Source organism: Anopheles stephensi, chromosome 2 (genome assembly GCF_013141755.1).
Source record: "Anopheles stephensi strain Indian chromosome 2, UCI_ANSTEP_V1.0, whole genome shotgun sequence".
Taxonomy (NCBI): domain Eukaryota; kingdom Metazoa; phylum Arthropoda; class Insecta; order Diptera; family Culicidae; genus Anopheles; species Anopheles stephensi.
The window spans coordinates 42,049,458-42,068,305 of NC_050202.1; the positions used below are offsets into that span (position 1 = coordinate 42,049,458).

General features: G+C 45.9%; 1 protein-coding gene across 7 annotated transcripts in view; it reads left to right on the plus strand.

Annotated features, from left to right (window-relative positions):
• Positions 1-18,848, plus strand: part of LOC118503280 (mushroom body large-type Kenyon cell-specific protein 1) — a 129,979-nt gene that overhangs the window by 31,518 nt on the left and 79,613 nt on the right. For 6 of the 7 annotated variants that reach the window (XM_036036361.1, XM_036036360.1, XM_036036362.1 and 3 more), the window contains 2 exons: positions 3,933-4,020; positions 5,378-5,973. In XM_036036361.1, coding sequence (XP_035892254.1) covers positions 5,880-5,973 — 94 coding nt within the window. In that variant the 5' untranslated portion in view covers positions 3,933-4,020; positions 5,378-5,879. Of the gene's footprint in view, positions 1-3,932; positions 4,021-5,374; positions 5,974-18,848 lie in introns of all 7 variants that reach the window. The other variant, XM_036036359.1, reaches the window with a different exon arrangement.

An 18,848-nucleotide genomic window follows, 5' to 3' on the forward strand; every position in this document is an offset into this window, starting at 1 on the left:
GACCTGTTTGACAACCTTTCGACCTATTGCCTATTGCCGGTCGATTATTGGATTAAAATTGCCAGCCCCGAAAGTAATCGAGCAAAGCGTTACTCGACACTGCCGGCCCGGTGTGCTCTAGCCGTTCGAACCTGGTCGGATTTGGGATCCTGTGGGAGGGCGACCAATTAAAGACATCCACGTGAAACGGACCGAACTGTTCGCCGTTCGCGCCACCACACACGAACCTCGAACAGCTGCACTACCGGAGCATGCCGAGTTATGCGATCCGGCCAACGGTAAGGTAGCTGTAGCCAGTAGTCAGACGCTAGATTGCTAATTATGTAATCTGTTGCTACTGCACCGGGCACATTGGTCCACATCCACACACACTCACACACACACATACACACACACACAGACACTGCCACTGCCACCTAACCTCTCATCAATTCATTCATTTCGGAAGGCTCCCATTTCGGTGTCGGGCTTGAGGAAATCCCGTTTTCGATTTTCGTGTTTCCTTCCGTTGTCATTACCACCCAAAACCAACCATATCCAGTCGCGTAAACGGTCGAGATGCATGCAGGCTCGATTTATCCTTCCGTATTGCTGCTCGAAGCGGGAAGAGAGCCATATTCCAAACAGTGTGCTACGGTTCAGCCGAACCCAGGTTAAGGCTCTGGCTGAACGAATGGTCCTAATGGTGGTGGCAGCTATTTCAAAAAATGCTTTCCAATGCCAGCCAGTCTCCAGCTCTAACAGGTGCCATCGGTGGCATTGATATCCGAATGCGCAACAGTACGACCATCAGGACCAGGAGAAGTGCTCGTTATGCGATGCGAGTCGCCTTCACCGGCACCGGCATTTGGTCAATGTAAACCGAAAATTAATACGAATTTAAAAGCTGTCCCTACTTTGCCATTTCCATGCGAGAGTCGTCTACGAATCTGCAATCTTTTACCGGAGACCGGGGAACAGCCGGGGTTACATACGGCGGCATGGAGACTATCGTACTTTGCGTTCTCGGTGCTTTCGGTATGCACATTGCTGAACTTTAACTACATGCTCATTCCTGGCTAATGCCGGGACTCCGTGGTCTATTGGACCGTGGGGATTTGGAGCTGCTGTACTGTGGACACGGAGGGACAAGGGGGTTTATCGTGCAAACCAACACTCCATAAAACCGGTCCCAAATCGTTTAACTTCTCCGTCTGCCAAACAAAACCGAATTTGCGACCGTCTGGATGGTGCTGGCCGGAGTGGCGCAGTGGTGGTTGGTGACGTGTAAATTTTCGGCATTTTAACGTAAATATCTCTCTCTCTCTCTCTCTCGTGCTGGTACACACTCGGGGATTCAGGTTTTGTGGTACGGAAACACGTGAGTACACCGGTTGCTGTTGCTGTTGTTGGTGGTTTCAAAACTCGCCCTGGAAAGGCACTTCGTTAGAGATTTCCCTCTCCGGGGCTTGAAGCACATCACGGATCGCAGTTTGGCGAGGTGTTTTATTTGGACAGGTTTGCAACAGCATCTACATCCTCAATCACTTGTTGAAATCTACTTCTGTTAAACGTAGCACTATTCACCGAAAATGCATTGCAATTGAGGCTCATCCGTGTTTTGAGCAATGTGCCCCAAAAAAACAAAACGGACGAAAGCATAAACAAACGATACTAACACCTTGTTGCATTTTGTACAGAGAGTACCACTCGTAACATCATTTGTTAAGGTTAACAGGAGAAGTATGGTGCTCCATCCTGGTGTAATGCATGTTTGTGCTCCAATGTGCTCCTTTTTTCGGAAAACTGTTGCTCCAAAACGTTGATGGTTGTGCCGAGTGGCGCTACACGGCTACACTTCAGTTCGGCAACGGAAGTTAGTTTCCGCCCGATGGCAGAAGCGTCGAATGGTCGGGCTTTTTTTGTCGTCGTCTAGCGGAAAGAGTTTGCCACGAGAGCTAGGGATGATATGGGTAGAGATTATTGTAGAACCTGTTGAATGTTGAAACTGGCACACTTGTTTGTGCACAATGTATTGAGCCCCAGTTTTGGTGGGGTTTCGGTTGAATGGGGAGTCATGCAATGCAGTTAGGTAAATCTCAATCAAGGTACGATTACCAGACTCGCAAACTTTGGTAATCGGAAACATAACACAAAATTAGTTATTTGATATAGTTAAATAGAAGTCTATGTGAAAGGGGTATAATTTTTTGGTAATTATTTTCCAAAGCAAATGTTAAAGCCTCTTCCGTAGAACAATGCAAAGGACATCGCGAAGAATTATTTAAAACCATGGAACCTTGGCTGAGCTCTTTTTACCCGCTCTTAAACGACTGATAAAATGGTTATCTGACCTATTCAATTTACTCATGAATAACAACAATATTCACATGTCAGCTTGATGTTTATTTAACATATCCATATCCTAGAAAACATTTTTGTATTCTTGAAATTTTCCTCGAATTTGTCTTCTTAATAGAACACTTATTTAATTTTCTTGATTGACTTGATTTTTCATTTAGCGGATAATGTTTACCCTTGCAAGAAATCTTCACTAGAGATTTTTTCTCTATGAAAAATACACATCAAACAATGTACCCCTTGTTGTTATTTGTGTTGGCTATACAGCCTCGAGAGACTACCTTGGCCTACTATTTCTCGTGATTTTGCTTGCTGAAATGCTCCGAATGTTTAGGGTGTTAAAATGTCAGCAGTGCGTTTTTGAAAAAAAAAAAACAAATTGGATGGATATTCTGGAACCATTCTTACCATGACAGAATCCAGCTGCCCCTTAAACACTAAATTGAGTGTTCTCAAGTAATATGTGTCTTTACCATTAACCTTATAGCAATATTTGATTGGTCCTTACGCACGAATGTATTTATTATCGTAGATCTGATGTGTCCTAGTATCTAACCTCTCATTATTACTTGTATCATGTGTTTTATTTCCGAGCAGTCAAGGAGCTATGTTTGAGGCTTTGTTCGCTCTTTGAAGCTCTCCGCCGAGGCAACGAAATATAAGTGGTGAAGAACCACCTTTTTCTTTTTCTTCTTTGGGACAACAATCTCAAAAGGTCTCGACGTACCATTTCTGATTTTCTATGGCTTGGTATTATCCATAGCAAGGAGATCTTAGAGTACGGGGAAGCGATCTGAATGAGATTTGAATTCCGGTCCTGCCGTATAAAGACCAGCGCCCCTATCGGCTATTCCATCGGACCGCCTCAAACCACTGGCCATAACGAATTTGACCTTTATAGCATCTTTTCTCTACTGGAGAATTGAAATAATTCTGAGGATGGTCACCCGTTCATTCATACGATCAGATTTGCCATATAGAATCCTCAGTCGCAATGGTACCTGACAAAGTAGTTGAGAATGATATTTCCCGCCCGGTGAGCGCGTTATTGATATAAGCACAGCAAACTTCATCCAGGATGCCAATAAAGTTTTGAAATTCAAAATTGTTTATTTAAAGCGGAAAATCTCTAGAGATTATTGTTGTAAAATTCTATAATCAAATTTGGAAAATGTTTAACTCCAACGAATTATCTGTAAAAGTCTTCTCGGTTTCTTTAAATTCATACATTAGTACAAGCACCATTATAGGCATAGCGTTTTATATTTTTTGGGTATTGGGGTTTTTTCAAATTTCATCCAGACCGCCTCCCCGTACGTAGGAGCTTGACTACGTTACTACGGGTAAAATTAAGACTCAGAAAGCTAGAAATGGCAGGCCGAGACCTCTCGAGGTTGTAGTGCCAAGGAAGAAGAAGAAGAAGTTTTATATTTTCCCTACTAATCAATAATCTCTCGATACCCTTGATCTCTCGATTCAAGTTATGCGTGTTGTGTCTGTGAGACTCTCAAACTAACGCTTTTTAAAGCAGCTTTCAACCTTGCGCGAAATTTAAACTAAATTGCAGTTTCCTTTCCTCTGTATTCTTCCAGATATCATTCCGCCGCCATGACACTAAGCTAACACGATCATTGTATTGATCCAAAAGGCGATAACAACAACAAAAACATTTAGGATAAGGTATGTACCGGTACACACAGCTTCGAAACACCATCCCCAGAGTATTGCTGGTTCCCTTTTTATTTTTAGTTTAATAATTTCTCTCCATTCCACCCCCTCGGTCTCCGTTTCTCACACACTCACTCGGTACGAAAAATCGAACCAATTCCTCTAAAGGGTTATAATGGGCAACACAAGCGAACACAAAAGAAGGAAAGAAAAAAGCACACACACACACTCATACAGAGAAGAACCGATTTAGTGGCAAAAAATAGAAAACCGGGAAAGGCAATACAAGTGCGATAGAGTAACTAATGCCAGAACGCGAAGGCGTCTTGCTGTCGCCCAGAAAAATGCTATTTCGACCCATCCCATGTGCAGCGCCCCCGTTGCACCAACCCATCACGGGGTGAGTGTGCACTGGTAGTAGTGTCGGTCTCCTTTTACAGCAGCAGGCACTTTTCTTACGTGTGTGTGTGTGTGTGCGTGTCCCAGGCTAAGTAACTGCAGCACCGATTGCACGCGTTTAGTGGACGACGTCGGCAGGCAGAGGTGACAACGAAGGATTTGTTCGGAGCGGCTGTATGTGTGTGTGTGTTCGCGCGTTTTTTTTTTTGTTGATTGCAGCTTATTTCCACCCATCCCATGGATGCATTTTTTCGTCCAGCACACAACAGTATGTGTGCCGCGTGTATATGAAGCGGAAGTGGCCCTCGTTCTTATAGCGTTTCGTAGATTTCGCTTTTTTTCGTACACATTTTTAACGATTTCTTTCCATTTCCGGACTTCCAATTTCCCCGGCCAACTTGCTTAGGAGTTTATGGATGTGTGTGTGTGTAGTGAGTGTGTTGTTCCCAGTGTTTTTTTTTTGGTTGCTGGTTCCTCTTCTTTTCTGGTTGTTTTGTTGCACCACACAAGTTAATGTTGTATATTTCGTTTATTTTCCACCTTCCGGTTCATTTTCCATCCCTGGTTCCGGTTGCTGGCAGCGCTTATGTTTTTCTTCTGCTTGTGTGCAATACTTGCTCGAGCAGTAGTTTTTTAGTGTATATAATTTTTTCTGCAGTTGTTTTGTTTCGTTTGTTTTGCCACCAGCATTTCCGTTCGTATTGGAGCAGCTCGCACTGTGCAGTTGTGTGCACGCCAGAATAGTGCCAGCGTTTCTGGAAGCGTTCCGGACCTTCCTTTAGGTGTGTGGCGTCTCGTTCGTTCGTTCGTTTGGTGCGTTTTGTGGAGATGTCCCTCGGTCTCGCTCGTGTTTGATCGGACGCTCTCCAAATCCCAACCACTTGTTGTTGATGATATTCTTCTAAAATATTTTCCCATTATCTTATTTTCTCGTTTTCGGGCGTTCGTTCCCGCTTTCTACTTCCAGCAGCAATCCCACTCCAAACATCTTGTGCATCATGGTCCTGGACTACCTATAACTACAGTGTGTTGTGTGCGCTTGTGTGTTTTACGTGAGTTTGTGTACGTTTTGGGGTGTGGGTTTTGGAGGCTTGATCGTGGATTCCCGGCTCGTAGTGTCTGTGCATTCTCCTTTCCCCGTGCGCGTGAAAAACCTCCAATCTCCCACATTGTGCGAGATAAAACTACTAGTGGCACCGAAGAAAAGCCGTCGATAACGAAAAACGAAAAAAAGACCCCAGAGCTCAGCCAGAGAACATTGCAACAGGTGTCCTACCCTCGAAGTCCCAGTGAATCCATGTTACCGCACCGAGATAGCGGAGTGTGAGACGACTAATGTTAGGTGAAGATTTGTACAGAGCACAACAATTTGCAACGCCGGGAACACCACCACCACCTGTGGCTTCTGTATCCGGAGTCCGGACCGCTCAGAACCCGTTTGTCTGCCTCACAGGAGCGTATCCAGCCGCACGATGGCAGACTGTTCGTACGCACGCTGTGTCCAGGAGCGGCGCTACATAAGACGCGAGCTGGCCAAGTGGACGAAAAATATGGTGCACATAGTCGGTAAGTGTTGTACTTGTATCAATTTCTTTTCCAATCTTTCTCCAATTATATCGCGGAAGTGAGTGAGTTTGTGTTTCTTATTAGTCTGATAACTCATAGCAAGACCCATAGCAGTAGGAGAATCGATTCCAGCAATGCACCAATTTTGTCATTCACACCTGGTGGCTTTTACTTGGTGGTAACTTTTTGTGGTAGAATCGGTGCATTATGGGCCAGAATAACCGAGAGCCGCGTCTTTTGTTGCCATGTCGAAACAAAGTACTTCTTCTTCTTCCTCCTTCTCCCTATCCCTAGCCCTCCCTTTCGCTCCCCCTCGAGCTTCGTTAGTCATGTCTTGGAGCGATTCCGTGCACGACCTTCTTTGCCAGACACACCTCGGAAAATCGCATCTGCAGTCATATAGCGCTTGTTGGTAGTAGTGGTGGTGCATTCGCACGTTGGACGCGCGCAACAAGTGAAATTTTCCTATATTTTCGAGCTGCTTTCTGACGCTTTTTTCCGGTGTCCCTCAAGACCCCATCCCCTAACTCCAGACTTCTTCCTTCCACTCGCAGATGGTGGAGAGTGTAGTCCCTTCTTAGCTCTTGCTAGCTTCTGGCATACGCAGCAGCAGGATGGGAAACTTGTTGTTAGCGGCACGTACCAGGCTCACTTCTTTGCCTTTTTTTGTATTTTTATTCGTTAGCTCGTCTCATTCTCCCTTGGACAACCCCCACGCCTTGTGCATGTGCATGTCCTTTCGGGGTGGACGCGATAGTGTGTATATGTCTTGCAGGCGCACCCTGAAGCTTGAAACCTTTTTTTCTTCTATTTTGGCGTGGCAATGCGTGTGCAAGAGCGAGAGAGAGAGAGAGAGAGAGAGAGAGAGAGAAGCAGGAAGAAAAAAAACACACTCTCGCATCGAAACGCCATAGTGCCGAAGTGCACTCCGGCGGCGATGTGGCGTACACACAGTGAAAGAAGAAGAAAGTCGTCGTTGTATATAAAACCCGGGTTGGACTCGCCTCGTCTGCGTCGGTGGTGGTTGCTATGGGGTTGCTGGGGTTTACTAGGACTAGGTGGGGATGGCCCAGAGACACACGGACACGGACGCTCCTTCGGTGCACGCTCCAACAGGAAATATAATCAGGTTTTTGCGCTTGTGTGTCAGTCGTTTCCGCTTTTCGTTAGTTCCGTTCCTTCGCGCTCGCACACACAGACACCCTTCAAAATTGTGTGCCTTTTATTACTGCTGCCAGCTTTCGGTGTGGCCTTCCTTGGGCTTCCTGTACAAACACGAAAATATCAACTCTCCCGGGACTGTTTTGCACCTTCCCTGGCTCAAGTTCCGGCCCGCCTTCCATATTCCACGCGCGTTGCATAGGGAAAACGATCAATTTTTGTTGTATAATGTGCCCCGGCTTCATGGCCACCAGTCGGGGAGCCCGATTTGTCTTGTCCTAAAGCTGTGTGCGAAAGTGTGCGTTCTCTACTTAATCTATCTCGCTCTGCTCGCCGGAAGGCAGCAATAAGGCAACAAAAAACGCTCCGTTCTCCTCCTTGAGATGGTTGCACTTTTCTTTAGTTCGTCTTTCTGACGCCTCGCGTTCACTCGCTACCCTCCGGGCTCTAACGGCCACCCAAGCACGGCGTCCGCGTGTATCGAACGGAAAACTTCTTCAGAGAGAGCTTACCTTATACCCGAAAACACGCTGTAGTCGGAAGGAACGGAAATGTCACTTCCCACTGAACTCTGCGCACCCGAGGCCACCCCCTGGTCGATCCCTGTCGACTGGATCTTATCCCGTTGCCGAAGCTCTGGTAGTCCAATTTTCGTTCACTTTCGTACCACCATCCTCATGCTCCAGCCTCCGCGGTGGACTCGTTTTCCATGCGCTCCATCGCCACGCAGCAAGTCCTTATCGCTTTTCGCCGATGAAGTTGGCTGCTTCTTCCGGATGCATCCTGCCAGAAAAGGGAATAAAACACGTGACTGTGTGGTGGGGATCCTCGGCTCCACTTTGGTGATGGTGACGTCTGGTGAGGTTGTGCAAGGACACTGGAGACTGGAGTAGTTTCCGAGATATTGGTTGTGGTGGTGGCGGGTGCCTGCACAGCTACATACACAGCCTTCGAACTCGCTCTGTGTGTGCTATAGGCAACAGGTTTCCGTTTCACACAGGGACCAGGAAAACAACGACAATCACCGACGAGCGGTCGGTAGCGATAGGACAGCACCGATGGTTGTAGGAGAAACGGCAGAAAAGTTTTCTTTGCAGCACAATATCGCTATCGCCAAGTACACGGCCGCCACGGTACGGTGGTGCGTTGCTGTTTGCTGGATACTGCGTTTGCGTTTTGTGGAATGTCGGTCGGTCGGGTTTTCGGGGTACAATGACGCTGCCTTGCGGGTAACAGATGGTAGCGCACGGTCTTTTCACACACAAATAAATCAATGCGCGATATTCAATATACATCTAAATATATTGCACCGATTGATGATGGTGAGACCCGTCAGGTACCGGTACCCGAAATCTGGTACCGGTAGTAGCGATGGTAGTTGAATAATGCGTTATTCATTCGGTGAAATCGATATCACTTTATCACGAAATTACCACGTAGGTGCTAGAAAACGGAAAATAGGAACCTTTTTTTTTCTTCCTTGGATTTTGAAGCAAAGTATTGCAGGAATCCTTGAAAGCTTAACTAAACTCGGTATATCGATTTTGTGGGTTAAAACTCTCGTCATTAACACCTCTATTCATTCGTTAGAAACTTCAAACAGTCTTGCGTCTAAGCTGCATCGTTTGCTAACTTTTAATTCAACGCGTCGCCCCCATTAATTGGCAGGAAACATGTGACTCTTTCACACTCACACACACACTCATGTTAAACCTCAAAAAGCAACTAGTGGTTGCATTCCAAACAAGCGCTCCTTGATCCTACGCGCCGGGTGCCACATTATTCCACTGCACTTGGAATGTGTCCAACAACGTCAGCCCACAAGTGTTCGTCCTGCAACACGCACGAAATCACTTAATAACTTAATCCCCTTAACCGGCCAAAAACTGACGAGCGGCCAAAAACATTTGCCCAAACATCCGAAAACATGTGTGCCCGGTTGCTGCAGCACAGAACGGTACGAATGGTGTGTCTCGTACGGCTCGTACGCTCATCTGGCAATCATAGTTCTCGTGCCCTGCCTGCCAACGAGTCAACGAGACCCAGCCCAACAACGGTATCGGGATCTGGACGAGTAGCACACTGGGCAGACGTTAGGCCGAAAGTTAAATGGCACCAAAAACTCCGAAACGATCAACTTTTTGTGTGGGGTGAACTTTTTGAAATTGATAGAGAAAACCACCCTCGAGCCGAGGGTCGAATGCCCCGTCTGCATTCGTCTGTTTCGCATATGGTAGACATTTCGCAGGAATTTCGGAACATTACCGACTGGCCCGTGCTTGGCCGGTTTCGTTTAGCAAGACTATTTGGCTGCAAACGGTGCAAGGATGTGTCTTCCCCATTTTGGGAACAGAGATAAACGGTTGAAATCGGAATAAAATCGTCCGGGCTGTCTCTCAAGAGGACAGCTACCGGTGGCCTCTGAATGTATGTGTGTGTGTGTGCATTGCCACTTTTTGTATCCCTTTCAGCAATCGTCCTCGCAAAGTGAGTTGTTTCATTGAAGCCTTCACAAGCATGATAACGAGTGGTCTTCTCCACCGGCTGGGGCAAGAGTGCTACACCGGTAGCATAGGACACGATACAACAACAACGAGAGCAACAAAGACCGTCCTCTTGCAGCTGAATGGCCTAGCTGCCTGGCCGATTTGGCTTTTTTGCCACACCGAAACGGCACTCAAAACCGTAACCATAAACCAACAGAATTGACCATTTTCGGGGTAAATCTGTTCACCCGTACGAACGCTTTCCAAAGCTTATGGTGCCTGGTGCAACAAACGGCAAAGCACGACAGTAACCTCAGACACAACGTCCAATAACCTCCAGCCTGTTGCATCTGTTGCTGCAGCAAGAGGAGAAAACAGGCAGGCAACCCCGAAAAAAAAAAACAGGAAAGAATTCGAGGGGTTTTCGATGTTTCGATGCAGCTGGGCAGAGAATGGGTTTTCGGTAACCCAACAAAACGGAAGCCAATTTTCCCATCACCCGAACGAAGCTTTTGGCTAGCTTCCTGTTGCCTGTTGCTTTATTCTTTTTTTGTTTTTTTTTCTAGGCCAGACAGAGCAGTCGGCAGACGACAGTCGCTTGCTTTCGGTTTCTGTTGCATGAGAAAAATCCCACAAAATCCAGACATGAGTACATTGGTTTGGCAGGCTGTTGCATGCGCGTGTCCCAGTTGTGGCTGTCGGCTTCGTTTCCTATGTTTCGCTCGGTACGGAGATACCGTTGAGTGTGGAGCATGGAACTTTATCTGTATCAGAAGGTGCTTGAAGTACCTGTTGGTAACCTGTTTGGGAAAAGTTTTTTTGTCTTTCGGCCTGGTTAGTTTTCGTATTGAATTGCTGGTGTTCACTCGATTCAATTATCTCTAAAGCTGTTGTGTGTTTTCGGTAAGATTATTAGTTCTTAACTTTATCTGTTACTTAAGGTTAATTTAAGGTTTGATAGTGTTCAATATCCGGAAAAAGCTTCATAGGTGATATGGTCAATTTGGTGTATGTATTTTGACATTTTACGATTTAAAACGTTGGCAGCTTTCCATACAAATATGGTGAGAAAGGCAATTCTCCAATCTTAACTTTGGATATTTTACGAACACAGTGATTGGCTCTCCTTATACGACAATGATGCTTTAAATCTTTAGAAGATGTCGAATAATAATTTTGGCTTTCCAACACAAATTAATTCACCCGACCCATTGCAATCCATCTTCCACCAGGCGTCTCCATTGTTCCGCTATTCCTACAACTGCACATAGTTTGAACACAACAATTTTCGAAGCGTCTGATGTCCTCGCGTTTCGCGAAACGTGAAGCTTTCGAGTGGCTGTTTCATTAGCGAATGTTGCCGAAGTTGATGATGCGGTAAATTTAAACCAAACATCCACCCCTATCACTAACCAGACAGTCGACTTCCCGGAAGGTGGCATTTTATCCCGGTGAAGTGTCTTCACGCTTCCGCCATCGCTGTTTGATATCGCCAGATTTCGTCGTCAGCTGTCCATAGGGCGTACGGCATACGGCATTTTCGTGCCGCAACGCAACGCGGATATTATTTGTTTACGCGGCACGAAAACCAAGCGCACATTCGACCAAAAGCTCGCGACCTGGCAGACTCACCGTCACTAACCAGGGAGGAAAGCCAGGGGTAAGAAGATAATTTCATCCCACCGCCCAGTCGGGGGCCTGCAGCACTTTAGAAGCTCGTCTCATCATACGATTCCGTACGCTAAGCGTGTCAAGAGTGCAGCTCCAACCACGGGGCGGTTTGGCGTTTTTCGATGGCGAATAATGGCGTGACGCGCCGTGGCGTTGTTGTGACCAGCGAGCGCACGTTGTTGGCAGCATGCCACAACCTTTGCCTAATGGGTGCGATGGTGAGCATCGTCTGGTGTTTGCAGCCGGAAACACTTGTTGATGGGCCGATCCAAACAGTATGGCCCAGGCGGGTAGGCATAGCATTCTGTACTGTGCCGGCAGCATATCTTGGGCCCGCAGTAGGGAAAACGGTGGACGGAAGGCCTACTCAGCGCGACCCTTGCGAATAGCGGCGACGCGACGCAATGGGCCGTATGCTGGAGCGCCGAGATAGTGTCGTACTGGCCGGATGAATGGAATGCTGGTAAAAGTTTATGTCTTTCTGCTGTTGGTGTGTTGTTGGCGCTGGTTTTGTTGTTGTCGCTGCTTCCGGCCACATCGGTCGGCAGTATTTAACTGCGTGAAATGAAAGCTCTAGACAGAATGAAAACTGTTCATTTACTAACCAGCTTGTTCGACACTCGTCTTTTTTGGGAAAATGCTTTACTCTAGTTGTTTGCCAACACGATAACGTCCAAAACGTTATAGTATAATAATTTTGGCTTCTCCATTTTGGCCACTACCTTCACACACATCGAGAAAGTCTTGCAGAAAATGTGCTAGTCGAAAATGCTACTTGTAACGTACCATAATGCACGAGCGACTTGTAGAGCAGTGAGTATTCCAGCAGCAAAGCAACAGGTTGTTAGAGACATCGCCGTTGTAGTTCTGCTTTTGGAAGCATTTGTAACCAGAAACCATACAACCAAACAATTGCTGGAAATAGGCCAAATGAACTCATACTCGCGTCTGAAATACATGAACGTTCTACGATTCTTTTATGTAGGCTGATGAAGATGAGGCGAGATTCAGTGCTTAAGATAAATGTTTACCAGTGTGGTTTAGCTTTTGCAAAGATGCTTGGAGGGAGCTGTTTGGTTTTTACTTCATGAATGTGGGTATCTCTGTTCGATTGAAATCAAACAGGGTTTAGCGTTTTCTCAGGAACCAGTGTCATTGGAGCAGCATCAAGATAGCGGCAGCGGTAGCGCCAGCAATTGATAACAAGAACAATTTGGTACGGGGAACGGTCCTGTCGTGTAAAGACCGGCGCCACTGTCGCCTCGGCCACCGGACCGCCCCAATTAACTCCAATCCGTTTAACATATTTAAACAGCTCGAAACATATCAAATTATCTTATGAGTAGTTAATGACAGTTGAAATGAGCACCAAGCTAGTTCATGGAACTTGGAGATGTATGAAGTTAAATCTATATAAGTATTAAGTATAATTGAAGAACAAAGTTAAATTTAGGAAAATTATTTGAATTTAAAAAAAATCTATTTTCGTTTCGAATCGACTAGCAGCCATCTAAGCCTTAAGTCGCCTTTAAATCTCAAAACGCATATTAAAAAAGCTGACTTAAGTCGGGTGTAACGCCCGTACGCTAGCAATCCTAGCGTCAAAATCCGAGCTAAAGCCAAAGTTTTTTGCTCGATACTTCAATTTCTGTCTGGACATCTAGTTTCGTCGTCAAAAGTCCGGGTGAACGATCCCCAAGATCTAAAACAGAACTCCCAATGGCAAGGCGTAGAAAGTTTCCGTCTCCACACACTCAAGCTCGTTCTAAACTTCTACCGAAAAATCTTCAACTCTGCCAGTTTCGATCAGGGACGATGGAGTTTTTTTTTTGCACCTTCGCATCATCACACCGTACTTCGTGAATATCCATTCTTTGTTCAATTGGGAAGCCAATTCGGTCTGTACCGCTCAGTAAGTGAAGTGAAGGCATATCGAACAAAAAATCGTCGCTGTTAGATTCCGCTCTTGCTGACGGCAGGACACATGCTCACGATGAAAAATAAAACCCAAAAAAAAGAGAAGGATATCCCTCACTCCTCAACGCGGACCATTTTGGAGGACCATTTCTTCATTAGAAGTTCCCCCCAGCTGGCAGCGTGCGAAAAAGAGAGCAGCTCCAGCGAAAAAGAGGTGCAATACAACGTCCAGCTTAAAATATACCATCACACTCGGACAACGCAGCGTAGAGCCCCCGGGACAAGGGAAGCAAAAATTAATGATTTTTTTTCACAGCACACGCCCTCCGGACGCTTCCCCATCTCTGCTTGCTTTATCCTTTCGCGGCATTCGGTTTCGGGCAGGATCTAATTTTTTCCACCTCCGTCCCCACGCTCGGCAAGTTTTGCCCAGAACCTCTGGACACACTGTCGACGTGGTCCAGGGCGAGTCCCGGACATTGCACAGCACTGGCGCACGATGCGCTTCCTTATGTGCTTATTTATTATTCATTTTCATTCTACACGCCAGCCATCGCCACGTTGGCCCATGGAGCTGGCGGGGGATGATGGCACTGGTGGTAACGAAACGCGATATTGAGTCCTTGCGTTGCACCCTTTGTGTCCAACCGGGACCACGGTCCCTATGGTCAGAGTTGCCACCTAGCTCTAATTTTCATGTGGGTATGAGTGTGTGTGTGTGTGCGAGAGACGTCCGTCTGTGTAGTCAGTCAGTGTAGTTGAGTGCACTCGTAGGGTCAATGCAAAAACCGAATATCAAAGTACGAGCGGCCACACTGCTCCTCGAGATCCTCAATTCCTTCGCCATCTAGACAGGAACGAATGGCCAGGAGTGAGGTGAGAAAAGCTGTGCTTAAAAAATAGGATGGCCATCCTTTTCGTCTTCTCGCGTTTCGATCGTTCCGTTAACCCCTTTTGTGACCAGGACCAACTGGTGGCCCGGACATCTTGAGCGAGATGTCCAGCCGGGTTCGGATTTTTTAGTGGAGAACAAACAAAAAATATTGATGATATCCGCTTCCGCCAAGACGCAAACTATCAACCTCGGCTCGGCTGGCTGGGGTCGTGCGACGAAATTGGTGCCCTCACACACACACACACATACACACATATATATACACCATTACAAACACACTGTCGCACAGTGTGCGGAAAAACGAATAGTGTATAAAAATTGCATCAAGCTTTTTCTTCCTTGTCCTGTCCACTAAACCACCCACCGCCTGCCCGGTCCAGGTGGGGTGAAGGAAGGAGAGGAGGATTTTTTGCCCGAGATTGCTTCTTACTTCATCCTACGTCTCTGTTTCATTCTGTCACTATGTCCATTTCGCTTTCGCCACTTTTATCGACTCCGGTTCAGTGTTTCTTTCCCTCAGATTGGCGATTGGGGAGGTTTTTCCGTGGCTTTTTTCTTTCTTTTTCCCTGCTGCCATGGAGATTTTTCTTCATTGCATTTTCTCCTACAAATGTGCTAGAAGGGAAGGAAAAGTCCCGAACCGATTTTAGATGAAGTTGAATATATTTTTGTTGTAGTTGCATAGATTTTACTTATTTTTTTCCGTTGGCCTGTTTGGTTCCAGTTGAAGATTGCTTTTTGTTGTACATGTGCCTGTTTCTTCCTGCCTTTCTTCACGCTCAGTGAGAAAGATGCGCAAAGCGCAAATGCTGCATCCACACGCACACTCTGTACAAATACCGATGCACCTAAGCAGGAAGTATAACTATTTGAAGGTATCCTTACTTGTTTGCAGCTTGTCCAGGAATTGGCGCACAGGCATGTCTCTTTCGATCAACTCCACGTACCGGGGAGTGTACGATTTTAAAGGAGTTTGAACAAATTTAGCAACAAACTATTCGACAGGTGCAATGCCGGTTTCATGGCAAAGTGTCAATAAATGTGAACACTTTTAATGTTAGTTAGTCATATTTGTCTGACAATACGGCGTCAAGCCGTAATTCTCAAAATATAAATAAATATTCATATTTGTCCGTAGAATCTTCGATGTAACAATTTAATTTAATTGTTGAGAAAAACCTAACATCTTTTTATTCCTTTTACCTCTAAGCTCCCCCAATTAATTAGTTGTTGTAGTGAACTTCTCTTCAAATGCTGCTTTTTGTTTTGAATTATGACATTCAAAACTAAGGCAAAAGCCTTAGTGTTTAATTTTGATCGATGTTCAATCAGTAAATGAGTACAGTGATCCTGGAGAATTCAATGATTTTGAATCGATCCTTGTGCTTCAGAGCTTTGTTTATCTCAACTTTATCAACTTTAGACAGACTTGAGGCTATCCAACGAAAAATTCACATGGTTTGCTGAAGCTATTAGCAAACTTTGATGTATTGACAGACCTTGCTAACGTCTGTTAATGAGCGCTGCCGACAAAATTGATTTTTATCTGGTGGGATAATTTTGGTTTATGGCTCCGAGACAAGCCATATGGTATCAGTTTTTATTTAATATAACATGCATTGACGCATCATACGCCTATTATGCTTCTTTTAAAATCATCAGATTAGATTGATATCTTCATTTATCTGACCTCGTTAAAAATCATGCGAAACATTTCTCCGATATACTTCATACTTCCGATACTGTCTTGCTAAATCGTTGTTGGTAGTTTTTTCGGATAAAAATGTTTGAAATTTCACAACGTAATTGTGATATTGTGATACACGATTACCCCAAAATTGTCTATGAACCAGGCGAACCAATCAACCGTTTTCTTTCATTAAGATACTAGCTCCCAATGTACTCAGCACGTGCATTGCACTGGCATTGGTTGGCACTGTTCCAGCCAGCATGCATCAACAAACCACCAACAGGTGGTTTTACCCTTGCGTTGTGGCTTTAAACGCTGGCTGCATCTCTTGCCAATAGAGCAAATCCGTCTGTTGTGTAAGAAAGGCAGTCGGTGGAGTCGCATGGTACCGATTTCTTGAAACAGCCTCATGTGTTGCTTTGATAAACCGCGTTTGAGACGAGTGTTGTTTAGGCACCAGATACTGTCGATGAAATTAGTACTACAGAAATATTGATAACTCTGAACATTAAATTGTTCTTACCCAAGACAGCACAAGGAGGTCCTGGTGAGTTATTTCTGGTTTCCGGATAGAAATTGATACCGATTCTGTTGCGTGCAACCAAGCCACCGGTACTTCCAATTTAATTCCAAATAACTTAAACGCGTTTCAAAATCACTCTGCAAATTTCATACAGTTTATGCTGAACGAAACTAATATAAAACACCATCCACACTGTTCGGAAGATAAATAAAATCAGCAGAAAATAATTAAACCTGGCTTCACTTCCTTATTTTGACAAACAACAAAAACGCTTAACCAAACCTCCCACGGAGCAATAGATATAGCGATAAACCAAAAATATAAGAACCCACACTCAAGGTGGCTCTCTCCTTTCCGTGGTTCAACTGGCTACAGAAACTTTACAAAAAAAGTTTGTGTATATAATAACATTTGGCTGCATTATGTAGTTTTCTTGCTTTAGTTTTCGCACACCGTATAGCGCTTTGAATGTATTTTTTATATCTCTCTCTCTACCCGATTTGCCGCACGTTATCCAGCGGGGCCACCCGTGTTCCATTTTTATAGCGATTTTTTCGGTATCCAGTCGGTATTTCTTGCCCCGTTTCACGATTTCACCAGCTTCGCTCCACGTTTCAATTGCTAGTTTTCCTCATTTCCTCATTTTATTATATTTTCGCACTGCCACTGATGGCGCACTTGCGTCTCCTGGCCCATTTCTTGAGCCACTACTTGGTGATGTTGGTGATGTTGCTTTTTTTGTTCCTTCTCGCCATTCGCACACCTACCTACGAACGCTGGAAAGAATTCCTACATTTTTTTTTCGCTTCACCGTGGTGCTCTCGATCCGTTTGCTGCTGTTATTACTTTTCATCCGTGTGCCCTCGCGCCAGGCCGGCCACCACCCCATCCCCTCGTCGATCGTCGTGCGAGTGGCGTTCTGTAAAACTGTTTTTAGTTATCAAGCTACCGTGGTAAGAGTTCCGTGGCGATTTGGCTATTTTTCGTTCGTCACTTTTCGTTCGTTCGATTCGACGACGCTCGTGCAACCGAACCACCGCACGTTCGGAGGATTTTGTTGTTTTCTTCCAAGGCGGTTTTTTACGTTTTCCTTTTTTTTTGGGAGGGAAGCATCCCGAATCCCGAAGGATTCCTGTTCGTCTTTGCCATTTTCTAGTCGTCTATGGCGTTCCCAACCTGTCCGCACAATTCCCCCGACTCGATTCTCCGACCGATCACGGTCTCTTTCTCGCCTGCACACACAGCTGCAGCACCGTACGATTGTATGCGTCCGTTGCAAGCGGGTGGCAGCGGGATAGAGGCACCTTTTTTTCGCTTTTCTTTGTTTTGTACATTTTTCAAGCCAGAGCTTCCTTCCAGCCCCGTGCGAGGAGCACCCACGATCGTGTAATCGCGATGCATTTCGGCTTCCTAGTCGCTTCATCGACTTCGCGTGCTGAAGCTGCTCTCTCGCTCTCTTTCCGTCTAGTTTTCCTCTCACTAACGTGCTCTCGCTCTCACCTAAGTGCTCTTTTTCGGAATGCATTGGCACAAACACTACGGCATCCTTGTTATGATGTTGTAGAAAAACTAGTCGCCACGAGCAGCTTCTCCAAAAACGTCCTGCGTCCCTAGTCCCAAGCCTGCCGTTCCCGTCCATAGTCGAAATGGGAATTCGTTTGGGGTTCGTTCGGAGTTCGGCAGTTTTCGGGTCTGCTCCAACCATCCAACCATCCAGCCTTAACCCACCAGCCAACTAACGAAACTAAATACGTTCGTGCTTCATCCCCATTTTTTGTGCCTGAAATTGTGGCCAAAGAAGGCTGGCTGGAGGACCTGGGGAAGATGTCGAATAGTGTGGCACTAGACACCAGCACGCTAAACCCTAGTGCACTGTGCCTCTCTACTTGATCATCGCCGCTTTGTACGCTTCTTCTACGACGAGGAGGACAGGGCGCAATGGCGGAGCGAGTGGGCGTGGGGGGATTTTTCGGAACCACCGAACCGCTCACCACTTCCTGCGTCACGCCTGCGTCCGTCCGTCTCCGCCTGCTGCACTTCCGCATTCTCGGGCGCAATGTCGTCGCTTTTATTTGGACAAGTTTTTCGTCGGTGGCGAGTGCAACAAGTGACTCTCGCCCGGACCGGGTCGATTCGGCTGGCGTAGTAGTTCTCGAACAACAATACCGTGCGCTGCTAGCTGCTATCTAGCGGAGTGTCCATCCCGTAATTTCAACCGTTTGCAGATAGCGTTTTGAGCATTTGAGTTTGCTAGTTCCAACAGAAGAAAAAGGAAACGGTCTCCAAAAAGATTAATAGACTTTTGTGAACTATTTTTTCCGAGTAGTGTAACTGATTCAAGCAAAGTGTCACTTAATAAAGGACTCTCTAATTCTAACGAAAAACACTCATATGAGCCACCTGTTGGTAGGTCGGTCGGTTGGTGGTTTATCAGCTGACCTCGGTGGAGACGCATGGTGGTTTGTGGAAATGGTGTGATCTAGATCTAGACCAAAGAGGGTGGAATTGTGACGGTATATAAACTGTAACTTA